Source organism: Rhinolophus sinicus, chromosome 13, assembly GCF_057876585.1.
Source record: "Rhinolophus sinicus isolate RSI-liver-muscle chromosome 13, RSI-T2T, whole genome shotgun sequence".
Lineage (NCBI taxonomy): Eukaryota > Metazoa > Chordata > Mammalia > Chiroptera > Rhinolophidae > Rhinolophus > Rhinolophus sinicus.
The window spans coordinates 40,485,112-40,511,421 of NC_142513.1; the positions used below are offsets into that span (position 1 = coordinate 40,485,112).

A 26,310-nucleotide genomic window follows, 5' to 3' on the forward strand; every position below is an offset into this window, starting at 1 on the left:
CGAGAGCCTGGAAACTGCTCTCTGGGATTCTGTCCCCACAGTAGGGGACCTAAATACTTCATTGACAGCTATGGATAGATCATTTGAGCAGAAAATAAGTAAGTCAGTATCAGAAAATTCATGAAGAAAATGTTAAGACATTTGTTTATTTAAAACAATAATTTATTACATGTTGACATAAATAACATTTGTATGAAAAGTAACTACATTTTTAAAAATTTGTGAGCAGTGGCACACTTTGAGAACAGCTGTTCTACACACAGTACCTAATTAGGACCAGCAAAGATTCTATTGAATGAGTGGCTAGGTGGGCTCAAGAATTTAGACCAAACTTCAGGGTCAAATGTAGCTCCTTCCCATCATGTGGGCAGAGGATATAAGACCACCCAGCCTACTGCCAGACGAGGCCACATTTCCCCCTCCATTCCCCTAATGGTTCACCCACCTTCTCACTCACACACTCCTGGCCCCACACAGCCTGTTCCCCTAAAAGTTTTCTCTTATAAAAAGAAAAAAAGAAGCAAAGAATAAGATGAGAAATAAATTGAAAATAATTCGAAATTGATTTGCAAGCTGTATATCTCTTTAAAATATGCTTATTTCTGTAACCAGAATGATTGTATAAACTTTAAGCCAGAGAATTCCTTTTGCATTTGCACTTTGACAGTATGAATGTTGAGGCCTGATTTTTACCAGGATTTGTTTATTCCTTTTTGTATTCATGTTGAAAGCCCAAACTGGGTGTCATATTATTTTTCTTAAGGCAATACCGAAACCTAAGTTCTTCCTCTTTCTAAGAAGAAGCTGCTCCCTCCCTCTTTATTTTTTTCCTCTGAGTAGAGGAAATTCACAGAGCCAGGATTTAAAAAAAAGGTCATCTCTGTGCTCCAATAATAGTGGCTGGATCTCCCAGACTCTGGGCACGCCTCTTCCACTTCCTGACGTCACACTATTTTTGTCTTTGAATAGCTCATTGACACAATCGTCTCGGAGATCGGAGAACTGAAACAGGAGATGGTGCAGACAGATGTCAGCCTGGAAAATGGACTGGAACCCACTGAAGCCCACAGGTGACAGAAGCGATTAGGCGCCGGGTGCGAGATGGGAGTTAAGTGAACCATATTAGCAGCGAGGACTGCCATTTCAGTGGCTCCTCAACTTTGGGAACTGGGAATGTGTTGGCCACTCCAGATGAAGCTCTCTGTAGGAGGTGGGAGTGGCCTAGAAACCAGTTGTCTTGTTTAATCACTTTAAAGGCACTTGAACTTTGCACCCTTTCAATTCTTCCTGGCACCAGAACCCGGAAACCTAAAGTTCTATCTGCCATATCCACCTACTCACAATGATGGAAACAATAATGCAGCAGGATCCTCCGTGTGCAAAATAGAACTCAGTGTAGCCTGTGTCAGTCTCCAGAAGGTTAAAGGGAAGCACTAAGAGGATGGACTCATTTTGCGTTCTCAGGTCAGAAAACCCCCAGCACTTCCCATAGCCATTAACTCGAAATGTAGCCCAGTGTACTGGAAATTTAATGTGATTGTAAATGATTAAAAAGGGGAAGGCAATTTGCTGTGCTGGTTAAACATAATATGTTGTGCACGTATTGCATGGGATCAGAGTAGATAGTCTTTATCTGGAGAATGGGGGTGCAGAGGTCAAGGTGGGAGTGGCAGATTGGAGGAGATTGCCAAAACCTCATCCAGCTCTTGGATGGTGTTATTCATTACTTGCAAAGACAACAGAATGTACTGACTACTAAACAACATGGACACTTGGTGCCTGGGACACCAGATTTATCATCTTGCCTCTTTTCCCAGGAAATGGCGTTGAGGCTGTCTGTGCAGGGTGAGGATAAGATTCACGGAGTGGGGTTTGCTTGTAAGTCATGAGACAGGCAGGAGGAGTCCTGCGAAGGCAGGCGAACCAGCTGGTTTTGGTTGTCCAGGCAAATTTCAAACCGGCCGGACTTGTTTCTTGCCACAGACTGAGGGGAAAGCAGACAATCCTAAAGAGGCACTTTGCAGCTGGAATTCAGACAGTGCTTTAACTCCTATGTCTCTGGAGGAAATATATTCTCCCTTAGCTGTGGAAATTGTGTGTCTCCCATTTCCTTCTCTACAAAATGACAGGGTAGACCAGATGTTCCCCAAGCTACTTGCAGCAGCACCAGGTGGTGTTCTATGACCTTGATGTGATTGGTTAATTTTTTCCCATAAACTAAACAAATGCACAATAATTTTTTATTAGAGACTTTCCACTTCACATTCAGAGTAGATGCAAACCCCGTGGAACTTTAGCCGGGGACTTGTCTTTACCCTTTGCATTACTGAGCTAAAAACAAATTGGGAATTCAGGTTGATGACAGAAGAGTAAAGAAGAGAACTTTAGTAGCACTGATTTCACCCACATCCATGAAATACAACACTGTGAGGTGGACCCCAAACTCTGCAGAAGACAGACACGACCCCTGCCTGCATATACACCACAGGGGATGTTAGGTTTGCTTGAAGAAGTGATACCATGATACGGACTGTTAAGGTCTTGATCTCTGACTGTAGTGGGTACTGGGGGAGAGCTGGGCTGTCATTTAACCTTTAACATCTCTTTTAGTCTTTTTCTTGTCAAATTTAAGAATGACTCTTAGCATTCCACAATAACTTTTTTTTTCAGATTAATATCACTTATTCTTGAATGCCATGTTGGCTAACACTGAATTTATGAAATTTCAAAGGCATTTTACTTGACACTTTTTTTTTTTTTTTAAAGATTTTATTGGGGAAGGGGAACACGACTTTATTGAGGAAGAGTGTGTACTTCCAGGCCTTTTTTCCAAGTCAAGTTGTCCTTTCAGTCTCAGTTGTGGAGGGTGCCATTCAGCTTCAAGTTGTTGCCCTTTCAGTCTTAGTTGTGGAGGGCGCAGCTCAGCTCCAGGTCCAGTTGCCGTTCCTAGTTGCAGGGGGCACAGCCCACCATCCGTTGCGGGAGTTGAACCAGCAACCTTGTGGTTGAGAGGACGCGCTCCAACCAACTGAGCTATTTGGGAGCTCAGCGGCTGCTCAGCTCAAGGTGCCGTGTTCAATCTTAGTTGCAGGGGGTGCTGCTCACCATCCCTTGCGGGAGTCGAGGAATTGAACTGGCAACCTTGTGGTTGAGAGCCCACTGGCCCATGTGGGAATCGAACCGGCAGCCTTCGGAGTTAGGAGCATGGAGCTCTAACTGCCTGAGTCACCGGGCCAGCCCTACTTGACACTTTTTTTAAATAGGAAAGAAAGAGAAAAGGCAAGATTGTCTTTATTTAACAATGGTGTATATGGTGTTTAACATGTGCCAGGCACTGTTCTAAATGCATTACAGCTGCCAACTTATTGAATCTCCTCCCTACCGTGTGAGGTAAAGCTCCAATATGACCCTCATTCTGCTGGTGTGGGACCCATGTGATGTGGTGAAAAGTCTGACTAATGAGTCTGTGGCTTCTGTGCTGAGGTCTCTTCCTGATTTTTAGAAGGGTGACTTTGCTTTTAATTCCTCCATTTTGCTCAATGATGTCCGGAGGGCCAGATTATGGAGAGGTAGGATAAGACGGACTTTGCTTTGTTTCCTCAATGAAGGCAGAACAGAGCTTTGACCACAAGGAAACAGCAGTTCAGCCTGGCACAGAGCAGCTCAGAGGGCAGAGGAGAGCAGGCATGAGAGGAGCAGAGCTGCCTCAAGTGAAACCATGATAGAGAGAAGAAGCAGTCAGCCCCTGAAGACCTTGGCTGGGCATGTTCTGGTGGCTGCACAGATGCCTCACAGTCACCTTCCTTTCTGGCCTCATCCTTGGTGAGACTGAGTTGTGATATGGCCTCACCCAACCCACCCAGAGTGAACAGGAAGTGTCTGGTGTCATTTGGAAGCAAAGAGCATAAACAATACTTGTGTACTAATAATGGATACATCTAGAGTTTTGGTTGGTGGCAAAGTTTCAGCTGCTGAGAGAACTACTGAGATTTGTTGCCTGCATTCAAAATAAGAGGATGTGAATTTCAAATCCAGGTTAGTGAAAGTGCAGATGTCACTTTTTCTATCTGGTAGTCAGTTCTCGCTTCCCAGCCCACCAGACCTATCAGCATCATCTGACATGGTTGACCCACCCTCCCTTCCTAGGACACTTACTTGGCTTGGCTCCAGCGACACCACATCCCTGGTTTCCTCACCTCACCTGCTACTGCTTCTAGGCTCCTGGCTGGTTCCTCCTTGTCGCCCTAACCTCCTAACCCTAGAGAACCCAGAGCTCAGGCCTTGAGCCTCTTCTCTTCACACACCCCACACCTTTCTCTTTCTCTCACTAACATTGAGCAAGCTACTTAAAAATCTTTGTGCCTCAGTATCCACATCAGTAAAATGGGGATGAAAATAGAGCTTTACCTCAGAGTTATTAGGAAGATTGAGTACATAGCTGTAAAGGACTTCACACAGTGCTGATACATGGTAAACACAATATATTGTTTACCAGAAGATCTCTGGAGAATTTCCCAGGTAATCCTATCTAGTCTTGTGGCTTTGATAACATTTGTGTATTGGTGACATATATCCCTGGGCTGGTCCTCTCTTTGAATCCAGGTGTTTGCATGTAGCCGTCCACTCAGTCTGACCTTTGGTACTTCAAACTTAAAAAACCAAGACTGAACCCTTGGATTCCCTTCACAAACCTGCTTCTTTCCTGGTCTTCCCCATCCCAGTAACCATGATTGTGCTTGGGTCTCACAGTCGTCCCTGATTCCTCTCCTTCTTTCATAACTGTCCTCCCATCCATCCCTAAATCCTGGCAGCTCTACCTTTAAATTAGATCAAGGATCAGACCACTTCTCACCACTACCACTGCAGTAGACCCCTGCCTGATGCCTCTGCTTTCACCCTTCCACATTCTCTGAGCCGTTATCTAAGCAGCATAGAAAATGACCTAACTTTAGTTAATCTAAATCTAAGTCTTGTCACTCATGTTCAAAGCCCTTCAATAAGTTTTCATTTAAAACCAAATTCACCACCGTGGCCTTCAAGACCCGGGATCTGACTCCTCACAACTCTTCACCATCTCTTATCTTATAATCTCTTCCCCTCTGTCAGTCTGCTCCAGCCCCACTAACTTCTTGCCAAACGGGCTTCTACCTCCCAATCTTTGTACCTACTGTTTATTCCCTCTGCCTGGAATGTCCTTCCTCCAGGAAGCATTCACCCTTGGACCCTCCCTTCCTTATGTCACCTTATCTGGCTTTACTTTTTAAATATAGAACATGTACAGATCTGAAATGTATTCACTTGCTTAATTGTGCATTTTCTGCCTCCCAGCATTAGAAGGTAAGCTCTATGAGAGCAGGGGTTTGGTCTGTGTTCAGTGCTGTTTTTCCACTGCCTAGACTAGTGTCTATCGTATATCATCCACTCAACAAATATTTGTTGAATGGGTGAATGAAAGATGCCTGCTCTTTGGAGATCCTAAAAGTATTTGAGCATCAGAAGCCTCTTGCAGCAACAAGACATCACCTGTAAAGCAGTTAGGGGACCCCAGCCAGCACATAAAAAAATAAAAAGTTGAAAACGTGTGATAGGCTTTAAGCTTCCTTCCTGAAAAGAAGAGGGATCAGAATTTCTTTTCCCTGTATTCCAGCCATGCTTATTCTATCAATTCCGAGTTATGGGCTGTTGTCAAGTTTGCCGGCTGAATAGCAGCTGATAAAATCTACCCCATGCCCTCTGCTAATGTTTCCCAAAAAGAAGCTAAGAAACCAGAAGGATGAAGAATTTCTTGTGCTTTCTCTAAATGCTGTTTCTTATTTTCTCTTCCTCCCCACTCCACCCCCACCCCAAGACTAGAGTATGAGAAAATAAAGGCTTTTTTACTCTCCCCTGCCTTCCCATGACCTCACAGTCCAATTCTGGTTGGGCAGGCACCCCAGGCCAGAGGTAGGCCAGTACTCCACCCTCATCACCACCTGGACCCATCACCCATAGGCTAAAACAAGTCTCTAAATCAAACAAAACAGCTTCATGAAATGAGGCTCAGGCTGGGTTTGCAGGCTCCCTGAGGATCCTGGCTAGATAGGCCATGGAAGTCTGTGCTACCTCTGTTTACCACCTTGCTCTCCCTTACCTCCTAGATTCCTGTTGTCACCTTGCTGGTACACTGCAGCCCAGTTTATCCTGGGGATGCCCAGGGTCCTGACACCCCCCCACACACACACACCCGAATCAAACACACAGAATTCAAAAATTCCTTGACCAGCTCTGCCCAATGCAACATTGTAGCCATTGGTCACCACCATGGGCTTTTTCTGGAAGGGTCTGTTGCCCAGGAAGTTCTCAGCTTCCCAGCAGCTGTACTATAATATAACATTAGTATTAAAACCACAAAAAGCTCAGGCTGCCAGTCCCTGGTACACCCCTTCACTTCTTCACTTGACTGGAGGTTAGAACACAAGATTAAAAGAGAAGAATGGTGGCTTACAGTCTAGGGAAGAGATGCCCACATTCCACGTTAGTACATCTCTAGTAGGAAAACTATGATCATATTAGTTGCTCTATAGCCTTCAGAATAAAGCCTTTCCTCACTAATGCTGCTTTTTAAAAAGATTCCACTGAAGTAAAACATTGTTAAGAAAAAGCATGCAAATAAGTATGCAGCTAGATGAATTTTCACAAAGTATATATACCACATAGCAGCACCCAGATCAAGAAACAGCATTCTCAGCAACCCGAAGAGTAACCACTTTTCTGACTTCTATTGCTTTAGGTTAGTTTTGCCAGTTTTAGAACTTTATGTAACTGGAATCATACAGCCTATGCTCTTTTAACTCTGACTTCTTTCATTCAGTGTTTTGTATAGTATTTCATTGTGTGACTACAACACAATTTATTTATCCTTTCTACTGTTGATGATTTTGAATAATGCTGCTATGAACATTCTTGTGTGTGTCTTTCGGTGAATACTATGACATGCTTCAGCTAGGAATATAGGAGTGGAATTGTTGGGTTGTAGGATGGTTATATAGTCACTGTTAGTACATAGTGCCCCAGAGTTTTCCAGAGTCATTATATCAGTTACACGTCAACCAACTGTCTGAAAGTTCTGAATGCTCTGTTCTCATTCTACACTTGGTATTGGCTATTTTGTCATGTTAGCCGTTTGGATGGGTGTGTGGTTTAGGGTTTCTGAAACCATGATGGATGAAGACTGGTACCTCTATGTTGTGACTCAAGTACTTATCTCAGTGCTGTGAGACTCAGGAGTGGGGACTCCAGTTTTAACAGAGCATCATTTTACAATTTTCACATGTCTAAGTTCAAGGCTAAAGTCATGGGAATTCTGAGCTCACAGCCAGTTCATTGGGTGATATTCATGGAAACTGTGAAGTTATGGAAAGAATTATTTGGAGGGAGGAGATGAAAAGAGAAAGTAAGCCAAAAATTATGAGAAAAGTATAAATACATATGTACCTTTTATTATTTATATTTCTACTTATGAATCTTAGATTATAAACCTGCAGCAGGAAAAGACTTCCAGTGAATTTCTCTACATCTCTTAGATTCTTTTGTTTTACTTTGTTCAGTACTTATATATAGAAATATTCAACATCTTATGAGTTCATGTGGTCAAAGCCATTAACTACATCATAACTAAGAAATGTATGTACCTAAATCTGATACAGCTATTTTTGGAATTTAAATTCTTTTAAACTCAGAATATAGCGGCATCTAATACGGTTTCCCATATTTAAAAACTGTATGTCCTCCACTTCAGTGACTTCAAACACAGAATTTAATGTCACTTCTTGTCATTCCTTTCCATCTTTCCTCTTGAAACCTCAGATACAAAGTGATTATTTTTCATTGATTTATACCCACTTTTACTTTTCTGAAGATTTTGAAGAGTGTATTCATGAGGTCATTAGGAAGCAAGTTCAAGTCATTGATGCAAAAATCATTTTGCGTTTTGTCTTCTTACACAGTATCTGTGTCGCATGCAGTGTTAGCCAGCAAAACAAACATTTTTCATTTTGCCATATATGGAAACCTGCATACACCATAGGTTCAGGGCTTGGAGCACATCCTAAGGTCCCACAGCATCTGAGAGCAGGCCACTCTCCTAGAACAGTCACACACCTGTTGGAAAGGTTGGTTTTCTTCCTTTTCTGTGAGCTCCAGTCTGGTTCATGGGATGCATCATGGGATGCTCACAGTCATTTGCTACGGAATATTAGATGTATCATGCAGTATCTTAGGTCCCATGAAAAAAGTATTTGAAGTTATCAAAGTTTAAGCTTTCCTCTTACACATAATCTAGTTCTAAGAACTGTAAATGCACATTTCCACTAATTCTTGGGTATTTGTCAGTACTGCCTGTTCATACTCTTTCTCAAAGAATATCTGATGGGAAACAGGATAGAAAAGCTCTTTCACTTGGGTTGAAATTGTGTTCTGAAAGATAGTTGAAAATCCATTTGTCTGAAACACTCAAGTAATATCATAAACACAGCTGTTCTTTCCTTCAGTGGAAGGAGGCCAGGTAGGGTGCTTGGGGTGGGGTGGGGGGGATAGCTTTGTTCATAATTAGAAGAGGTCATGTAGCGGAAATAGTTTTGCAGTAAGACATTTTCCTATCATGCCCATTGAGGGTATTTTGCTATGACTACATTGATCAATTTCCCCCCAATTCCTTAAGGTGTTTCCTGATTTCAAGGCACCACAGTGTTTGGAATATGGTTTCAAGGAATTCTATGAGATTGACTAACTCTTTGCTCACACTGTTACCAATGTAGCAACAATTAGGTTTAAAAAAATATTTATTGAGTGGGTGCTATTTGCCAAAATACCTAGACAGTGAAGTCTGAAAATATACATGACCTAAGGAAGAAAAAATTATAAACAAGTTTCATATAATGGAATGAGGACATAATAGAGGAATATACCAGATGTCCTAGGAACCTCAGGGAGGAAGCAGGTAATTGCAGGTAGGAGATGGTTTTAGGAAAGATGAGACTCGACATTAGCCTTAAAGAATAAGGTAAATCTCAAAAATGCCTCAAACAGCTGTTTGGTCTGTCTTGATGGACAATATCTCTTATATTGGGTAAGGTTTTTTAAAAGAACATGTACGATTTTTTTATTATGAACTTAGAGCATGTACATTGTGGAAAAATAACAATGCAAAAAATGAAAAAAATAAATATTACCATGAACCCAGTCCCTGAGATAGAACCACTTTTGATTGTTTGCTTATTGCCTATCTTACTTCTTTGCCTTAGTATGTATTTTTCCGGTGTTTTTCTGTGCATTTAAATGGTAGATTACGCATTTCACTGACTTACAAAGATGTTTTTGGTCATCCTAGAAATGCACAGTGTGTCCTAGAAATTGATTCCAGTTTTATTGAGGAGTAGCACCTTCCAATTGAGTGGCTGGTTTCCCTAGGCACACACAATAGCATATTCTAAAGGTTTCCAGTTTTTTTCTCTTTATATACGGGGTGCCAAAATTATGTATACAAGTGGACACTTTGCTCTATGTTGCTCAAGCAGTAATCAGAAGTGTCTGGACACTGATGGTAACCACTTTGAGCACCTCTTGTAATTGCAGAAGTCAAACGTGACTTGTATTCATCTTTTGTTATCAGTATATATTGAATATACAATTTTAATACAGTTTTCCTTTCTTAAAATGTGTATACATTTTTTTCGCACCCTCTGTATTTTATGCTCTACAGACCTTGCTTCTCTGTAATGTTGGTAGTTGATTCTGCCACGAAATATCTGCTTGGTTAGAATGTAGTTGTGATTTAATCTAACTGTGAAATAACACCAGTGTAACCCAAAGCACTTAAAGATCAAGAACTGCAAATCCACGAAATGCTTGCCTTTCTGTAAAGCCTGGTGTGTGCCACTGCTCAGGCTCAAAGGTCAGCGGGCCAAGACTTAGAGCCGCCTGGCTCCTTCTCCTCCTGTTTTCAGCTCCAAGGGTACCCAGGACAACAGGTTCTTTGTTTCCATTTCTTAGTTTTACAGGAATGAATGAAGGCCCCTGCCAGCATTGGCTTGGTATCTGCCCTTTTCATCTGTAGCTGAAGAGTCCACAAGAGGAAGCAGTTCATAAGCAAAAAAAGTCACCAAATCTTTCTCCTCTTGTAAAAATGGCAGTGCTTCCTGCCCAGAGGCAGATACATATTTTTGTTCCCATTTCTGTGTTGTTCTCGCCTCCTAGTCCTCCGTAGATACAGCTGAAAAGCCACCAAAGGCCGTAAAAGTTTTCACAAAAATCCTCTTGCAACATGTTTTCAGAAATCTTTTTGAAGTCGAGGTCTCCCCCCTCAGAAGCAGCAGCCCTTCGCCACACAGAAGTGAAATACATTAGTTGTTTTCCTTTTGGAGTTGAAGGGGACAGAAAAGGCCCCAAGGAATTAAAATAACTTGTGTGTTGTAGGGAAACTGCACAAGTCAGAGAATTGGTCCCAAGTTCAGTTCTATCAATTTCTAGTGTTTTAACCTCAAATAAGGAGAGAAACAGGATGACCTCTACTATCCCTCACAACTCAGGTAAATAGGCCATGAACCTTACAAGAATATCCCCTTCCCCAGGCCTCTTTCCATCACTTTTCCTATCTTGGGTGGTGGGTAAGTTTCCTCAGCTCAGTAATAAACTGAGAAATTAACCAGGGCCCCATGTGTAGCCAAAATAAATTTGGGCCCCCCTTCTCCTGACTTTAATTCGGCTTCGTAAATTTTAAAGAAGTGTTTTCATGATTAAATATGTTAAGATATCAACTACTAGGTATTTTTTAAATTGAAGGTTTTCTGGGAATTTTTTGTTTGCTGTGTGTGCACCTATTTGTTTAACAAAAAATTAGAATTGGTCCTTGTGGTAGAAGTTTTTATCAGATGGATCCTTTTGGGGTTTGCTTGGGCTGTTGCTTTCTCTGTCTTTCCATATAAAAGCCCTCTTCTAGTAACATATTTTCAGAAACCATTGATCGCAGACCTATCACTTCTCTTGCCCCAGTTCCAGGAAGCCCTTGGTTCATCTCCCACCGTGGCTGGCATGTTGGCAACTGCTTAGCATTTGGGGTATGTTTGCTTTCCTCTTGATACACAGACAAGTATCTGCTGCTCCAGGAGCAAAGCTATAGTGGACACAGGACTCCAACTTCTGTCTGATCATTAGTTCTTAAGATTACCTCTGGCACTGGCCTCTTGTAGCTGGAAGCCCTCCACAGTGCCATGTCCTGGGCTGCACCTTCTTGCCATGGCAGCTGGTTGAGACAACATTGTGTGAAAAGGCTTTGTTAGGCTGGCAAGCGCTTAATACAAGCAGATTAGGAACGGAAACCCCAGAGAGGCAGAATATGCATGGAAATTTCAGTACAAAAATATCAAGAGAAGTAGCCTTTTATCCTTTCTGTTTTTCATGTAAAAGTTGAGGATGGTAAGCACCAGAGCCCAGGGGACTAGACCCTAATGATGGATGGAGACCGGTTCAGGTACAAGGACCAGCCAGGAGCCATTCTCCAAAAGGTTCCCATTTAACTGACACACACACCAAAAAAAAAGCTCCAGAATTTTGTCTACAGAATAGTCTTTGTGTCATAGAATGGAAACACATTGCCTTGTTTTCTTTTTTTGAATTTCTGAAAATTAGGAGACAATAAAATAGACATTCTAGAAACTGCTGAACAGAATTTCTCTTTACTCATAGTTCCGAAGACATTCCAGACTCTTATAATCAATTCTTTTCAGGTTTTGTTTTAGTATCAGATTCCTTTTTTTCCATCCTTAGAGATGGGGAAACTGAGACTAAACGTAGTGGCAGGCCAAGGCCTCACAGTTAGGAAGAGTCAACTCTAGCTTTGATTCAAGTATGACTGCAAATGGTCTTTCCACCAAACCACTGAAGATTACGAGGCTGAGGGGAGACTAGAATCAAGGTTGACTAGATGGAAACCATGACATTCTTTACAAAAGTAAGCAACTTGATATTGATGCATTCAATATGATGCGCAGGAAATGGGTGGTTTTACCTCCAGGTAAATGAGAACTCGTTGATAGCTGACTGCTAATGCCCCTCTTGGTGTGGATGTGGGGTTCCCACTTTGGGTTTTTCCATACCTCACTTGGTACACCTGCCTTAACCGAAGGCAGCTTTCCTGCCAATACTGTTTACCCCTAAACTTCTCCTGTGCTCATCAAGCTGATGTACACCAAACTCTTTTGTTGGAACCTAAATCTCATCCTCAGTGTTGGAATAAGACATTCTGTATTTGGGAGCCTTGAATGGAGCACTTATCACCAATGTCCTGTGTTAGTGGGCATAGAGTTACAATTGTAGGCTAAAACTCAGTGTTGATTTTACACCCAAAGCCACCACTTACCAGCTGATGGGAGGAGGTTGGAGGGCCGTCCATAAAGGAAAGTTATAAGCAATGAGGAAGGAGCTGCTAAAGGAGTTTGGATTTATTGTTCTGGAAGAATTTAGGCTACTTGCTTTTCTAGCCCCAGGCCTTAAGATGGCCAAAAGCCAGGGGACTCTTGGTAGCTGCGGGATTTTTGCCACCCGTTTCCTGATAAACACAGAGACATGACCCCTTTGTCTCCTGAGACCGGAACTGAGCAGCCAGATTCTGTTGCAACCTGGTTGAAGAAAGGCCTGAATCTGAGGTTATGCGTGGGGGGCCCAGAAGGAAACTAAGGGAGAGACCCAGTGTCCACCACGTTTCTCATTGCCAACTGAGCTTCTCCCCTTACTCGCTCACAAGGAATAAACCTACTGTCTGCAGATCACCTCCTACCCAGTCCTCATCGCGTCCAGAGCAGGCATTTTATCAATGCCTGCCCTGGGCTGGGCCTGAGTATGGTCTGAGGGGTGAAGCCAGGCTTGTAAGAGAGAGAAGCATAATGCAGAGTAAAATGGAGTAAGTGCCCCAAGGCATAGACACAGAGAATAAAGAAATTACCTATGCCTAAAATTACTTGTGTAGCTGTAGGAGATAGGGGAGGAGACAGAATCTGAGGCCGGTTTTGACAGGTGGCTAGGAGCCTGTTATGGCATGGACGATTAAGACCAGCTTGAACACAGGCAAGGAAAGGGCTGAGCAATGGCAAATAGATGCATTTTTCAGGATGATCTTCCTCCTTGAATCAAGGAGTGAGATTTGTAAATATTAATACAGGAAAAATGTTATGTTCTAATCCAAATTATTTTATCCCAAATTTCTTCTCTTGTGCTACAATTTTTCTTTTATTCATGTACCATCTTTACTATTAATTTAGCTAATATTTTTCTTTAACTCACCTTTCACATTTATTTTAAAAAGTAAATTAGGTAAGCCAGTCATGAGACAACAAATACTGTATGATTCTACTTCTATGAGGTACTTAAGGGTAGTCAAAGTAATAGAGACAGAAAGTAGAATGGTGGTTGCCTGCAATGGAGAGATGGGGAAGAGGGGAATTATTGTTTAATAGGTATAGAGTTTCGGTTTTGCAAGAGGAAAAGAGTTCCGGAGGTGAATAGAAGTGATGGTTGTACAACAATATGATACCTCTGAACTATAAAATGGTTAAGATGGTAAAGTTTATGTTGTGTGTATTTTACCACAATTAAAAAATTGGGGAAAAAGGTAAATTTAGTATCTCCACCATAATTGGGAACTCTACTAAATACATTTTAACTATTAAAATAAGTACTAGATGTTAAAATAAAAACGGTGCCTCCATATACTGCTTTGATATAGCCAACACTCTTTGAGAAATGTTGTCAATTTTTAATAAACCGTTGAGATGTTATAAAATATCAGAATTAATCCACACTATCCCACAAAAAAATAGAGGGTTGTTTTTCTTCTCTCACTTTGTAGCAAGACTGCAGCTCTTTGTGTTAGGGACACAGGCAATGTGGTGACTCTTAAGCCATAATTAGGTCCTAGGCAAAAGCAACTTGGAACTCTGGGCTCTGCTTTTGTTGTTTATTTTTGTTTTGTTTTGTTTTCTTGACACAGTTAGCATCCTATTGATAATAATTAGCCCCATCAATTTGTCTTGATTCACTCTATGACTGTTTATTAGGCACCTGCCATGTAAACAAGGAAAAACTATTGGTTTTCTTAAAAGTCTGGAAGGTCCACTGAGGACCTGCAGGGAACCAGCCCTCAAGGCTGAAGAGCATTGAGTCTTTCCTAAGGGTGATCAGGGAGCACATTGCTGGAAATCCAGGTAGGACCTGGGAAAGTAAGACCTGAGTGGAGCCTGCAATTCACCCCTTCAAAATTCCAAATCTAAAGCAGCCCTTGTGGATTACTCAGTCCCACATCTAACGCCAGGATTGGCCTGGAAGGAGCAGGCAAAGCAAGCAGGGATCCCCTCCCAAAAAGAGAATTCCTTTCCACACTTTTGTAAAGCCTGACATAGTAGACCATGGGTACTTGGGGCCAAGATCTAGGGAGCCAGGAAGGAGACAAAGGCCAAAAGCCAAGTATTTTTTTGGAAGTTGTGATAATCTGTCCTCCAAACAGTCCTGCTGACTGAGTCAGCCAACTGTCTCTCCAGATGACTTAGTTTACAGAGCCCATTAATTCTGTAAGTAGAATCAAAACAGAATACCTGGATAAACTGTAAGGGTGACTTTTCCTTGAAGATAGATTGCAAATGTACCACATTCCAGATGGTTCGTGTTTGTGCAAAGGCACTTGCATCACACGTGCACACACAGAAGGGAGTCCAAGAACCATGAAGTGAGGGTTAGGGGTGTATTACCTGAGCAGAGTCACCACCCACCTGATTCAATTCCACAGAGGACTTGCCATTCGTTCTGTGAGAACTTTTCAGAGTTGTTAATTGACTAAACCAAACTGTTTTCAGTTGTACTATGAGCTAACAGTCTGCTATAGAAAGGAAAATTCTTAGTATACTTTAGATACTTAATTGAAACAGATTTTGTCCTTCAAAAATAATCAGGCACATCTTATCACAGATGTTGATACATATTGTCCATTTAAAATATATAATTGTTCAGCTTAATGAAGGTGTGTCTTTAATACACATAGAGAAGATTTGGAGGACTTTTTGTTTTTTGTGTATACTTGTTTTGTCCCATGTCCTAACTGAGAACAGAGCCATACAGAGCACTGCACTAGTGTTGAGATCATTAGCCAAATGGTTGTGTACCCCCCCTTGTTGGTAGTAATAACGGCGTTTGGTCTTGTATCTAGTCCCATTAAACTTAATTTTTGCTATTCAACAAAATAGGATTCATATATATATAATATATTCATTTTTTTTCTCCCCTTCTTCCGCCCCCCCTTCCCCCCAGTTCAAGCCGTTGTTTCTCAGTCTAATTGTGTAGGACACAGCTTCCTGACCCATGCTGGTATTATGAGCCTTGCGCTCCCCCCTTTCCCTCCCCTCCCCTGGCTGAGGAAGTTGGTGAAGGGTTGGCTGCTCATAGCAGCTCTCGAAGGCTGCTGCCCACTTGCCACCTGAGACAGGGCCTGGCAGCCCACCACAGCCCTCGGCAGCTCTGCTCCACGGAGAGACGTTGTTCACAATAGCTGTAGAGTGGGTCGCTTACTGTCCCATGTGGGAACTGAACCGACGACCTCCGCATTAGGAGCACAGCGCTCCAATCACCTGAGCCACTGGGCCAGCCCATGTATTCATATATATATAAAAGGTTGGTGACTGTATTTACTTCACCAGTATTTTTTCCACAGAAACAACCTCACATCAAAGTTTTATGTATGTTACGTATAGCTTTATTAATTGTCTATGTTATATGATTTGTTTGAAAAAAGACTGGAATGTAAAGTCAAAGTGTATACCTGTGCTGTGTTGTTTGGGATGGAGCTTGGGAAGAGGGAGTGATGTACTGGGAAGCACATGGGGGCCTTTCTGAGTACACTGATCACTAGAAGCTGCACTGATAGAGTGTGCCAACCTCGGGAGTTCTGGATTAGGACAAAAAAGAGCATAATTTGGAAACTCTGCTGCAAGTTATTGGTTTCTTGGAGATGAATCTGATTCTGTGAAATGTAATAAAACTAGGCCTAGTGTCTTTCTGCTTGTGCTACATTAGAATGCACTTTCTGCAATCACTTATTCTTACACATGCCTAGGCTACTAACGCCTGGCCCTGGGAATGAAGGGAATACAGGCAAGTGGAAAAGCCACTCTCATCCCACACTCTGAAGGGCCTTAAATTGGGTGTGACAAGAATGTAACTGGTACTGGGAGCCCTGCCCCACAAGTGGGTGTAATATGCTTCAGAGCCATGAGGCCCAGGTTGGTTGGAATGGGGACAGATGAAGTATACGAGTTTTCTAGTGTTTGTTGCTCTCTGCCCCCAGAGGCACCTTACATTTGTGGGGCAGTCAATAGCTGGCCCAGTATTTTCACATGTGGGTGTGGGTCTCACTGAATCCATACTTGAGCTTCATCTCCCCATGAAAGCAGGCCTGGCCATTTGGAAATAGTAATAATAGTTGAAAAAAATAAATGAATTTTATATACATAAAAGCCCAGTGAGATGGTAGATATTTTCCCCAACCTATTATTTTGAGAAATTCCAAACATTACAGAAAAGTTGCAAGAATAACACTGTTCACTTAAATTCACCAACTGTTGAAATTCTGTCATGTTGTCTTCACCTCTATACTTTTTCCTTCTGGGAGGCGGGGTGGGAAGGTCTGAGCATTTGACATTTACTTTTCAACATTTCCACACTTTGCACCCAAAGTCTTCAGTATGCATTTCTTAAGAACAAGAATATTTTCCTACATGATCACAGTAAAATTATCACACTCAGGAGATTAAACATAAAATATTATCTAATATACACCCTTATTCAAATATCCCTAATTATCCTTTATGGCTGTTAGTTATTCTGATACCATATGTAATCAATTCCATGCACTTAATATAGTAATTGTGTCTTTTTATTCTCCTTTTAGCTATAATAATCCCACAGCCTTTTTTTTTAAATTGAATAATATTGTCATTTTGAAGATTTAAGGCCAGTAGTTTTGCAGTGAAGAAAGTCCCTGAATTTGGATTTGTCTGGTTGTTTCCTCTCGTGTAGATTCAGGTTAAACACATTTGGGGGCAGGAAGACTACCCAGGTGATAACATTTGGTACTGGACCAAACCAGCTCCAAATGCTCAGTAGTTGCCAGCCAAAAGACAACTCTGAGACGATTTTACGAGAAGGAACTTTATTGCCAGCCAGCAAGCAAGAGCATACCGGGAATTGTTCCCAGAGCAGTGTGTCCCCAAACAAAGTACCGAATCCATCTTTACAAGGGGAAATCATGCATAAATATGGAGGTAGACTTTGTCATTGCATGTGTAGGTGGGGACGTTCCAGCTCACGTGCAGTCAGTAAACATGGCATGTTCAAAAATGGTGGAAAGTCTCCGCCGTTGGGTGGAAATTTTTGTGTTATAATGAGAGTATAATGAGGAAGGTTCATGAGGAGGTCAGTGGTGGGCCCTTCAGCCTGTCTCAGGATGCTCCATCTGGTACAGACAGTCTCAGCCAGTTTACCCCCCGATCCTGCAAAACATCCTGGGCTTAGTCCTGGAAAACAGTTCTAGCAATCACTGTCAGAGATTGCGTAGGCTTGGATAAAATCGGACTAAGTTTTGGTCTTTCTGTGACACTTTCAGCAAATTACCAGATAGCATTACACTTATACATTTTAGCATGATCTAAGTGAGCTTATATGTTAATTCAGGCAAAGTCATAAACTTTAAACAAAGCTAATCTGTGCCAGGCTACCTGCCAGGCTGCATGTGGAGGTTAGGTCTCACCTCCACAGAGCGTCACAGTAGATGAATTCTTGCTTGCATCAGTCTGCATGATGATGAAGATGCCACTTTCAGGTTAGAAAGATGAAGCTCAAGGAAGGAGGGCGTCTCTCGTGCCTACAGTCCCACTGTGACCATGTCTTCATACAGTCTCCTGGATTATATCACAGTGGTTTATCTTTTATAAACCACTCATTTTCTGTCCTCCCTAATATTTGCAGGGAGATATCTGTCTTAGGAATCACCGGTTTCTGTTAATCACATCAGCTTCTGTTTTAGGTGGTACTCCCTAAAAGCAGAGCCTGACAGGGATTCTTTCTTTTTAAGATTTTATTGGGGAAGGGGAACAGGACTTTATTGGGGAACAGTGTGTACTTTACAGGATTTTTCCAAGTCAAGTTGTCCTTTCAGTCTTAGTTGTGGATGGCGCAGCCCAGCTCCAGGTCCAGGTCCAGTTGCCGTTGTTAGTTGCAGGGGGTACAGCCCACCATCCTTTACGGGAGTTGAACCGGCAACCTTGTGGTTGAGAGGATGCGCTCCAACCAACTCTGAGCCATCTGGCCACCCGGGAGCTGAGCGGCAGCTCTTTGACTTCATTCTACTTGCGGAGGGCCCAGCTCGCTGGCCCATGTGGGAATCCAATTGGTAGCCCCATTGCCCAGAGCTCGCACTCTAACCAACTAAGCCACCCATCCGCCCCTGACAGGGATTCTTGTGCCGTGATTTATTGAGAGATGCTCTCAGGAGGAACCTGTGAAGCACTGAGGGATACAGGATGGGATGGGGAGGAAACCAGGCAAAGGTATGGGGCCAGCTGAAGTCTAGCCTCAGCCTGATCCCACAGGGAGCTCTGAAGCACCAATAGCACCCCAGAGTTGTCGCACCTTCAGGCAAGACGACTCCCATACATGTGGTGTCAGTATGTCATTAGCAGTGCATCTGGTCCCAGGGGAAGGCATAATTTCCCAGGTATGTTCAGGAAAAGGGGTAATAGGGGCATGGGTGCCCAATCTGATAAAGGGGGACTGGGCAGGGCACCAAGAGCATTCACCACCGGTTCAACGTTTTCTTCATTAGTTCTTTCCTGAAGGTTGTCCTTCAGGTTGGTTGATAAAAGCCAATTTGTTTCGTAATAATAGGCTATAAACCTCAAATGGCTGGCTGAGTAAAGGCATGGGCTTAGTCATTTGCAAAGACAAGGTCTAATTTATGGTTGTTCCTTTATGAGGCCCCATAGATCTTATTCACCATCTCCCTGTTGAGACACCTAGGCTGAAGTCAGTTGTTAGAACAAAGGCATTTTAGCTTCTGAAAACAACTGAGCTGTCACAGGATGTACCCTTCTAAGGAAGGAAGATGTGTCAACATATTTACTCTCAGCACACATGAGTGTCAGGATTGTTGTTTTAGAGATTGTAGAATTTGGTCTTGATAAAATATCGCCAGGAATGAAACGCTTATTTGGGTTCTGAGTTCTTTCAATGGCACATTACCCTCCCCCCAAAAAAAATCCTCCTAATTGGATCTGAGCTCAAGTGTACATTTCGCTCTTAGATCTCAGGCAAATTCTCCTCAAAGCGCTCCTCAGACTGGTAACATTACTCAGGGCTTGCTAGAAATGCAGAGTCAGGCCTACCCCAGACCTGCAGGATCAGAATATGTGGGGCTGAAACTAGGATTCTGTGGGCTAACAAACCCCAGGTGATTCTCATGTAGGTTCCAGGGCTGATCTACAGCAGTGGTTGTAAACTCGGCTGCATGTCAGGATTGCCTGGGGAAATTTAAAAAATTCTGATGCCTGCATCCTACACCATGTGTCTGATTTATTTGATCTGGGTATAGTCTGGTCATCAAAACATTTTTAATCTCCCGAGGCAATTTGACTAGGCAGCCATGGTTGCGAATCACTGGTCTAAAGTTGCCTCTTTTACCTTATGTGAAAGGAATTTTATCGCCAGATTCATTTTGAAGAGTTTGTTCTTATAGCTGCAAAGATTCACTTCAAAATACCCAGAGTCCCTGGAATGGCATTTGCAGAATGAGAAACTGCCGCTTTTTTGGCACAGATTCTCCCATCTGAAAACTTGTAGCAGAGGTAAAGGAAAACATTCACATGTTTGAGAGGAAACCAAGTGTAAATCTTGAATGGAAGCATGAGATTCTTTAAGTATGTAGAATGTCAAGAATGTGTGGGGGAGAAGTTAGGATGGGGCCGCTGGCCAGCCCACAGGCTATCATTGCGGGTATTGGGTCTGCATCCCCAAAAATGATCACCTTAGATTGGCTTCTCCTATATTCAATCCAACTTCCTAGGCGTGGAGGGGTCCACATGGAAATTAGTCATCTTCTTCCCTGATTTTCACCTTACATTTGGAACCATCACCCATTTTTCTAAATGTTGAAAACTATCCAAGCCACGCATTTGGGTTTGGGGGTTTAGACATTTGAAGACCGTGTGTACCCCAACCTGAACTTGGCCCTTCGGACATGAATGATCAGGTCTGATGGTCCCGTTGGCTGCTCCAGGACCAGTGTTGATGACCAGCTCATGGAGAGCCAGGGAAAGTGAGAGTTCTGATTGTGGTAGAGGGAAAGAGACCCCAGAGCTGAAGCAGCCTTGAATTGGAATTTCTACCTTCTCTCTCTTAACAGAGGCATGTCCTTGAGCGAGACTATTTAATAAGTCTGAGTCTTCCAGTCCTCTGTTTTTTAAACTGGGATCTTAGTAGCTTCTTTCAGGACTGTTGAGAGGAGTAAATGAGAAAATGTTTGCAAAGGGCCTGGCCGACTGTAGACACCACATAGATACAAGCAACGGAGTCTATATTCATGATCTTACTCAATACCTGCAGAGTGGGTGAATATCAGGCCACTTTAATTTCTAGTTCTGCCATCTCGTGGCTATTTATAACTCTGGATGCCTTGATAACTTCTTGGGCCACAGTTTCCTCTTTCATAAAATGATGGTTAAATACTCAATAACAGGATTAGTGTAGACAAAGGTGACAATGGAAGTCAATGTGATATATTTTTTTGAGATTTCATTCACATAACATACTACAATTCAAAATTTAATGTGTGCAATTCAGTGGTTTTCAGTATATTCAAAAAGTTGTACAACCATCAGCGCATCTCATTCCAGAACATTTTCATTACTTCAAACAGAAATTCCACATTCATTTGCAATCACTACCCATCCTACATCCCTCCCCAGTCCCAGGCAACCCCTAATCTTTCTGTCTGTCTGTATTTGTCTATCTAGGTATTTCATATACGTGGAATCATAGACTGTTTGTCCGTTAGTGTCTCGGGTTTTTTACTTAGCATGATGTCTTCAAGGTGCACCCACATCGTAGCGTGGATCAGTACTTCTTTCATAAAAAGGATGAATGACTACTATGACTGAATAAAATTCCATTGTAGGGATATACCACATCTTATTTATCTATTCATTAGTTGATAGAAATTTGGGCTATTTGCATTTTATGGTGATTATGAATAATATGAATGTGTTATGAATAGCATAGCACCGTACTACTGTAAGGTTTCATTATAAATAACATTAGTAATAAAAATGCCTACATGTACAAAAAGAAATGAAATCCAACTCATTTGGGCACAAAAATGAGTGTGTGTGTGTGTGTGTGTGTGTGTGTGTGTGTGAATGTTTTGTCTTTGCTTTTAGAGCATGCCATGGTCATGCTTATGATATAATCTGTAGGACCTCATGTTTCCAGTATGGAATTTAGCACTTAGGGGTCTGTGCTCAAAGGAAGAAATGCTTTATGCCAGTAGACAGACTAAACAGGATTTAGGATGTTTAGAACCTTTTCAAAACCAGGTTGGAAGTAGAAAGTTGGGTCTGTGGAGTGATTTTGAGTACTCTGTTTAATATTAGAGATACAGAGTGAAATATAACATAGTGTCTACCCTTAAAACTTTCAGTCTGAAGGGGAGGACAAATGAGGTGGTGATGACAAGATGGCGTATATGCTTTGCCAGGCGAGTCTGTGATATTGTAGGACAGCTCTATGTTAGGAAAATTGTGCTGCAGCCATTTGACCCCTGCCAATTCTCTTTCTCCTAGCATGGTAAGACACAAGGACGATGGCTATTCTGAAGAAAAGGATGTGAAAACCTGTCCCCGGGACTCTGGCTATGACAGCCTCTCCAACAGGCTCAGCATTTTGGACCGGCTTCTTCACACCCACCCCATATGGTTGCAGCTGACTCTGAGTGAGGAGGAGGCGGCAGAAGTCCTACAGTCCCAGCCTCCAGGGGTAAGACTCAGAATCACAGGGAAACAGGTTGAGGCAAGCAGGGCTGCTGTGTCCTTAAGGAGAAAAACTTGGAGTTCTAGAAAGTTCTTTCCAGCCAACAGGGAACAGGGTTCCCAGTGTGTTCCTGGGTTGCAATGCAGGGAAATTCTGGAAACTATAGCGGTAGCTCCCAGGACCAGAGCCCTTCATGATTTGTCTTTCTGTCTTCATCTGCTCAGTTAATATGGGAAGTGCAGGACTCAGCAGGAAAACGGGGAATCTCGGTAATGAGGGACACTGGCCAGAGACCCTGGGCCTAACTTTTTGAGATGCAGCACTGAGGATGAGCCTGGCTGTGCGGTTTCAGTTGCCCCTGCTGTTTTACTTTCATTCTGAGCCTGGGAATCCTGCCAGGACCCAGCCATCCAACTTGAGACCCAACCTTCAGAAGTTCTGTAGTCATAGACTTGTCTGCCCTGGCTGCTGCTGCTGATTTTTCCTGGACATTCTCAGTGGCTGTCCACATGGATCAAAGTCCAATTCAGTTTCTTCAGCTACTACCTGCCCAAGTCCAGTCTCTTCTTAATCAAGACCATGCTATAACTCTATAGAAATTCCTCAAAAAATGTTATTCAATGATTGGTATATTCTTTGCTGTCCAATATGGTAGCCACTTGTCCCATGTGGCTATTTAAATTTACATTAATTAAATAAAATAAAATTAAAAATTTGGTTCTTCAGTTGCACTGGCCACATTTTAAGTACTCACTAGCCACAGATGGCTGGAGGCTACCATACAGGATAATGCAGAATATAGAACATTTCTATCATCACAGAGAGTTTTATTGGACAGCCCTTGTATACAATGTCTACTTCCAAAAAAAAAAAAAGATAGCTATAATAAATCCCAGATAAAATAAGATTTGAAACAATACATGGCAAGAGATAGAAATTAAGAAGTGGATGGAAAGGGAAGAAGAAAATTCCATCGGTAACTCGCTGAGGAATGTTGTGACAATTGGGCACGAAAATAAGCTATTGAGTTTCCTATCAGCCAGAGCCTGTCTGTTACTACTTTTTGATTTATAAGTGAGTCTTTGTTTCTCATCTGACAGAAACAGACAGGTCTAAGAACTCTGTTGGAACATGCTCAGGGTGACTGGTGCAGTATTTAATCATCTTTGCAGAGAATTCCTTGGCCAACGCGCTATGTTGTTGCCTCTGGTTTTGGTCTATAGGATCAAGACCTCCTCCTGTGAGACCCCCACTTTTTGGAGGTTGAGTTGTCTGCTCTTGCATGTCTGCCAAAAATGCTGAAGAGAGAGGTGGCCCTGTTGCTAGGCAGCAATTCCCCTCTGGGTATCAGGCACATCCATTCCTGCTGAGACCTTGTGGGGAACAAGTCAGGCAGGATGTTCTCTCCTGTCACCTACTTGATCCCTGGATAGGACCTGCCTGACAAGATGGGGCAGGCCGAGGGCAGGGCAAGATCAGGATAGGCCAAATGCACCAGCAGAAGTGAGAATGCTGAAGAGAAGGAAAAGCAGGTATGAGAGGAAAGGAGATTTGAAAGACCAGCCATGGTGGAATGGGTACTTGGTGTGCCAACATCCTTGATTAATTTATAACCTAAGATGGGGGACAGAAAACTGTCTGTACAGGGCCAGAGTATAATGGGCTTTGTGTGTCTCTATCACAACTACTCAACTTCGCCTTATAGTGCAGTTGCAGCTATACACAACGTGTACATGAATGAGCGTGGCTGTGTTTCAGTAAAACTTCATTTACAAAACCAGGTGGCAGGATGGATTTGGTTTGCAGGCCATACTTCATTGACCCCTGATCTAAGGCTGTAGACATTCAGGAAATAAGATCTAGAGGTTGTACTCTCCTCGATCTCCAAGGCTCAAAGAGTTCACTACCAGCTTCTTTTCCACCACCCCATAGCTGCCTCCAGCAGTGCTTTGGGTTTTTACCTACCAGGATAGTATTTAGGAAATATCTGCTTCCATTTTACAGTGTCCCAAAGACATTGACTCCTAAAACTGGCTGCTAGATGAATTCCATGCCTGCCTTCCCATGGGTACTACGAAAAAAGAGAGAACTCACTCTTTACCAGACAGCAAATTCCCATAATCTCCACTTCCCTCCCAAAAAGAAACATTTCTTAAGAGCTATTGACTGGACACATGGACTGAAGTGAAGATTAGGTGGAAAAAATAAAGAATGATAGGGGAGCGGAGAGCAGTGTCCAAATGCAGAGGAAAGAGAAGTAATTAAAGAAAGAGGACAGGATAGGATCCTTGGAAAAGGGTTATGTACTACAGAAGAGAACCAGGACTCAGCCATCCGGCCACACTGCACACTCCAGGGAGCACCATTTTATTTGTAGTCTAGGTAAGTGCTGCTGCCTGGAATTGTGCAGTGCACAGCCTGCATAGCAGTATTTGTGCATGGCATACTTGCCTCTGCAGTGACTGAGGCCAGAAAGGTGTCCTGAGACATCAGTATTGGGAATTGGGTTGGTGTAATTGTGTGTCTGAAGGAAATATTAGGACCTGGAGGGAGTTGTCAAAAAGTGAAGTGAATCAGGAATAAATGGACCGCCAGCTTTCATGTTGGCTGTAATGACTTTCAGAACATCTCTCAAATGTAACAGTTATTTTTTGGCTCCAGTGGATTGTTGTCATGCCTGGTCTTGCCATATCATCCCACTTTCCAAGAGAAGCGAGAAATTCATATTTTAATGTGAAAAACAAAACACTCCTGCCTTTTCACTGTTAACAACAAATTCAAATTTCTGTTGTAAATACACCCATGAGCCAAATTTTAGCCAGTGAGCTCCTAATTCACCACCCATGGTTTTGGCACGTTGCCTGTGTTTAAAATCTAGATTTCATCAACCAAGATAACTATATAAGAGAGGCTGGAGAATGTGTAACATAAAAACAATTCACCAAACTGAAAATGCTTCTGCAGACTAAGGGAGCTCTTACCTCATGGAAAAGCTTGTGTCGAAGGGAAAATAGGATTGTATGGAAGCCATTTCTCAAGGATAGGAATCTGTGGCATCACTGCTGGTCACTGCTGGTCGCCCCTTTCTCTGGGAGTAGACGGTCCTGCTTTGAGCCTTGCACTTCAACTACGAAGAGGGTTCTATCCATGGATGTTGAGTGTGCAGGAAATTATATGCCCAGGTTCTAACCTTCTAGATGTTTCTTAAGCTTGAATTTCTTTTCCCTCCTAGATCTTCCTGGTTCGTAAATCCACCAAAATGCAGAAGAAAGTAATTTCACTTCGCTTGCCCTGTGAATTTGGAGCCCCACTCAGGGAATTTGCCATAAAGGAAAGCACATACAGTAAGTGATTGGTTAGGTCCTGAATGATGTGAGGACCTCAGGTCTCTTGAGCAAGTGGAAAGAACCTGCACTTTGAGTCAGACAGATGTGGGTCTGAGTCCTGTCCTTGTTGCTTGTTTACTGAATGACTGGGCAGGCAACCTACCCTAGGAACCTCAGTTTTCTTATCTGTATAATAGGGTGATAGTAACCTCAGAGAGTTAACAATTCAGTTAAACAACCTATGTGCAAAGTATGCAGCCTACTGTTTGGCGTATGACAGAAGCCTAATAGAAGTTGGTTGGCTTCCTCAGCCCCTTCCCAGTTAAGCAGAGCATGGATTTGGTGCCCAGATTTGCTGATGACTGAGCTGCGGGGCAGGCTGCCTTTTTATGGGATCTAATACTGAAACATGTATCTGCACATCTTCATGAGTAGTCCTTGAGCAGATGTGTTCCCTGCAGGCAATCACTGTTCAGTTTTCTGTGATACAGCTAATCAGAGGCAGGATCCAGCCCTTTGGAAAAATTAACTGAAGTTTTGAGGGGACAGTGGTGTTCAATAGCACTGGTTTTCTTTACTGTTATTCCATGGCCATTGGAAATGTGAAGTCTCAAGGCCAAGGTTTAAATAAAAAAGGGAGCACAGTTCTGAGGTACTGCCAGCCTCCAAGAGGCATCAGAAGACGGATCTGCCACCCAAAGGGGAGGCTTCCTTGAAATCACAGGGTAGCAAGCTGGGGTGTGAAGGCCAGGAGAGGTGAGTTTGGAAGCCCGCTGACTGTTTCAATAGCAATACTGAGACCAGGAGGATCACTCTTTTTCAACCTAAGCAAGCCTCAGTCCCTGCATTTGAAGAACCCGAAGGTACTGAGGTCAATTTAAGGGCAGAT

General features: G+C 42.7%; 1 protein-coding gene across 12 annotated transcripts in view; it reads left to right on the forward strand.

The window, feature by feature from the left end:
• The window catches only part of RIN2 (Ras and Rab interactor 2), a 245,328-nt gene that overhangs the window by 182,118 nt on the left and 36,900 nt on the right, over positions 1-26,310 (forward strand). For 6 of the 12 annotated variants that reach the window (XM_088789282.1, XM_074318237.2, XM_074318235.2 and 3 more), the window contains 3 exons: positions 970-1,070; positions 21,909-22,101; positions 25,328-25,439. In XM_088789282.1, coding sequence (XP_088645408.1) covers positions 970-1,070; positions 21,909-22,101; positions 25,328-25,439 — 406 coding nt within the window. Of the gene's footprint in view, positions 1-969; positions 1,071-1,297; positions 1,465-3,608; positions 4,036-21,908; positions 22,102-25,327; positions 25,440-26,310 lie in introns of those variants that run through there. The other 6 variants (XM_074318234.2, XM_074318240.2, XM_074318239.2 and 3 more) reach the window with 3 other exon arrangements.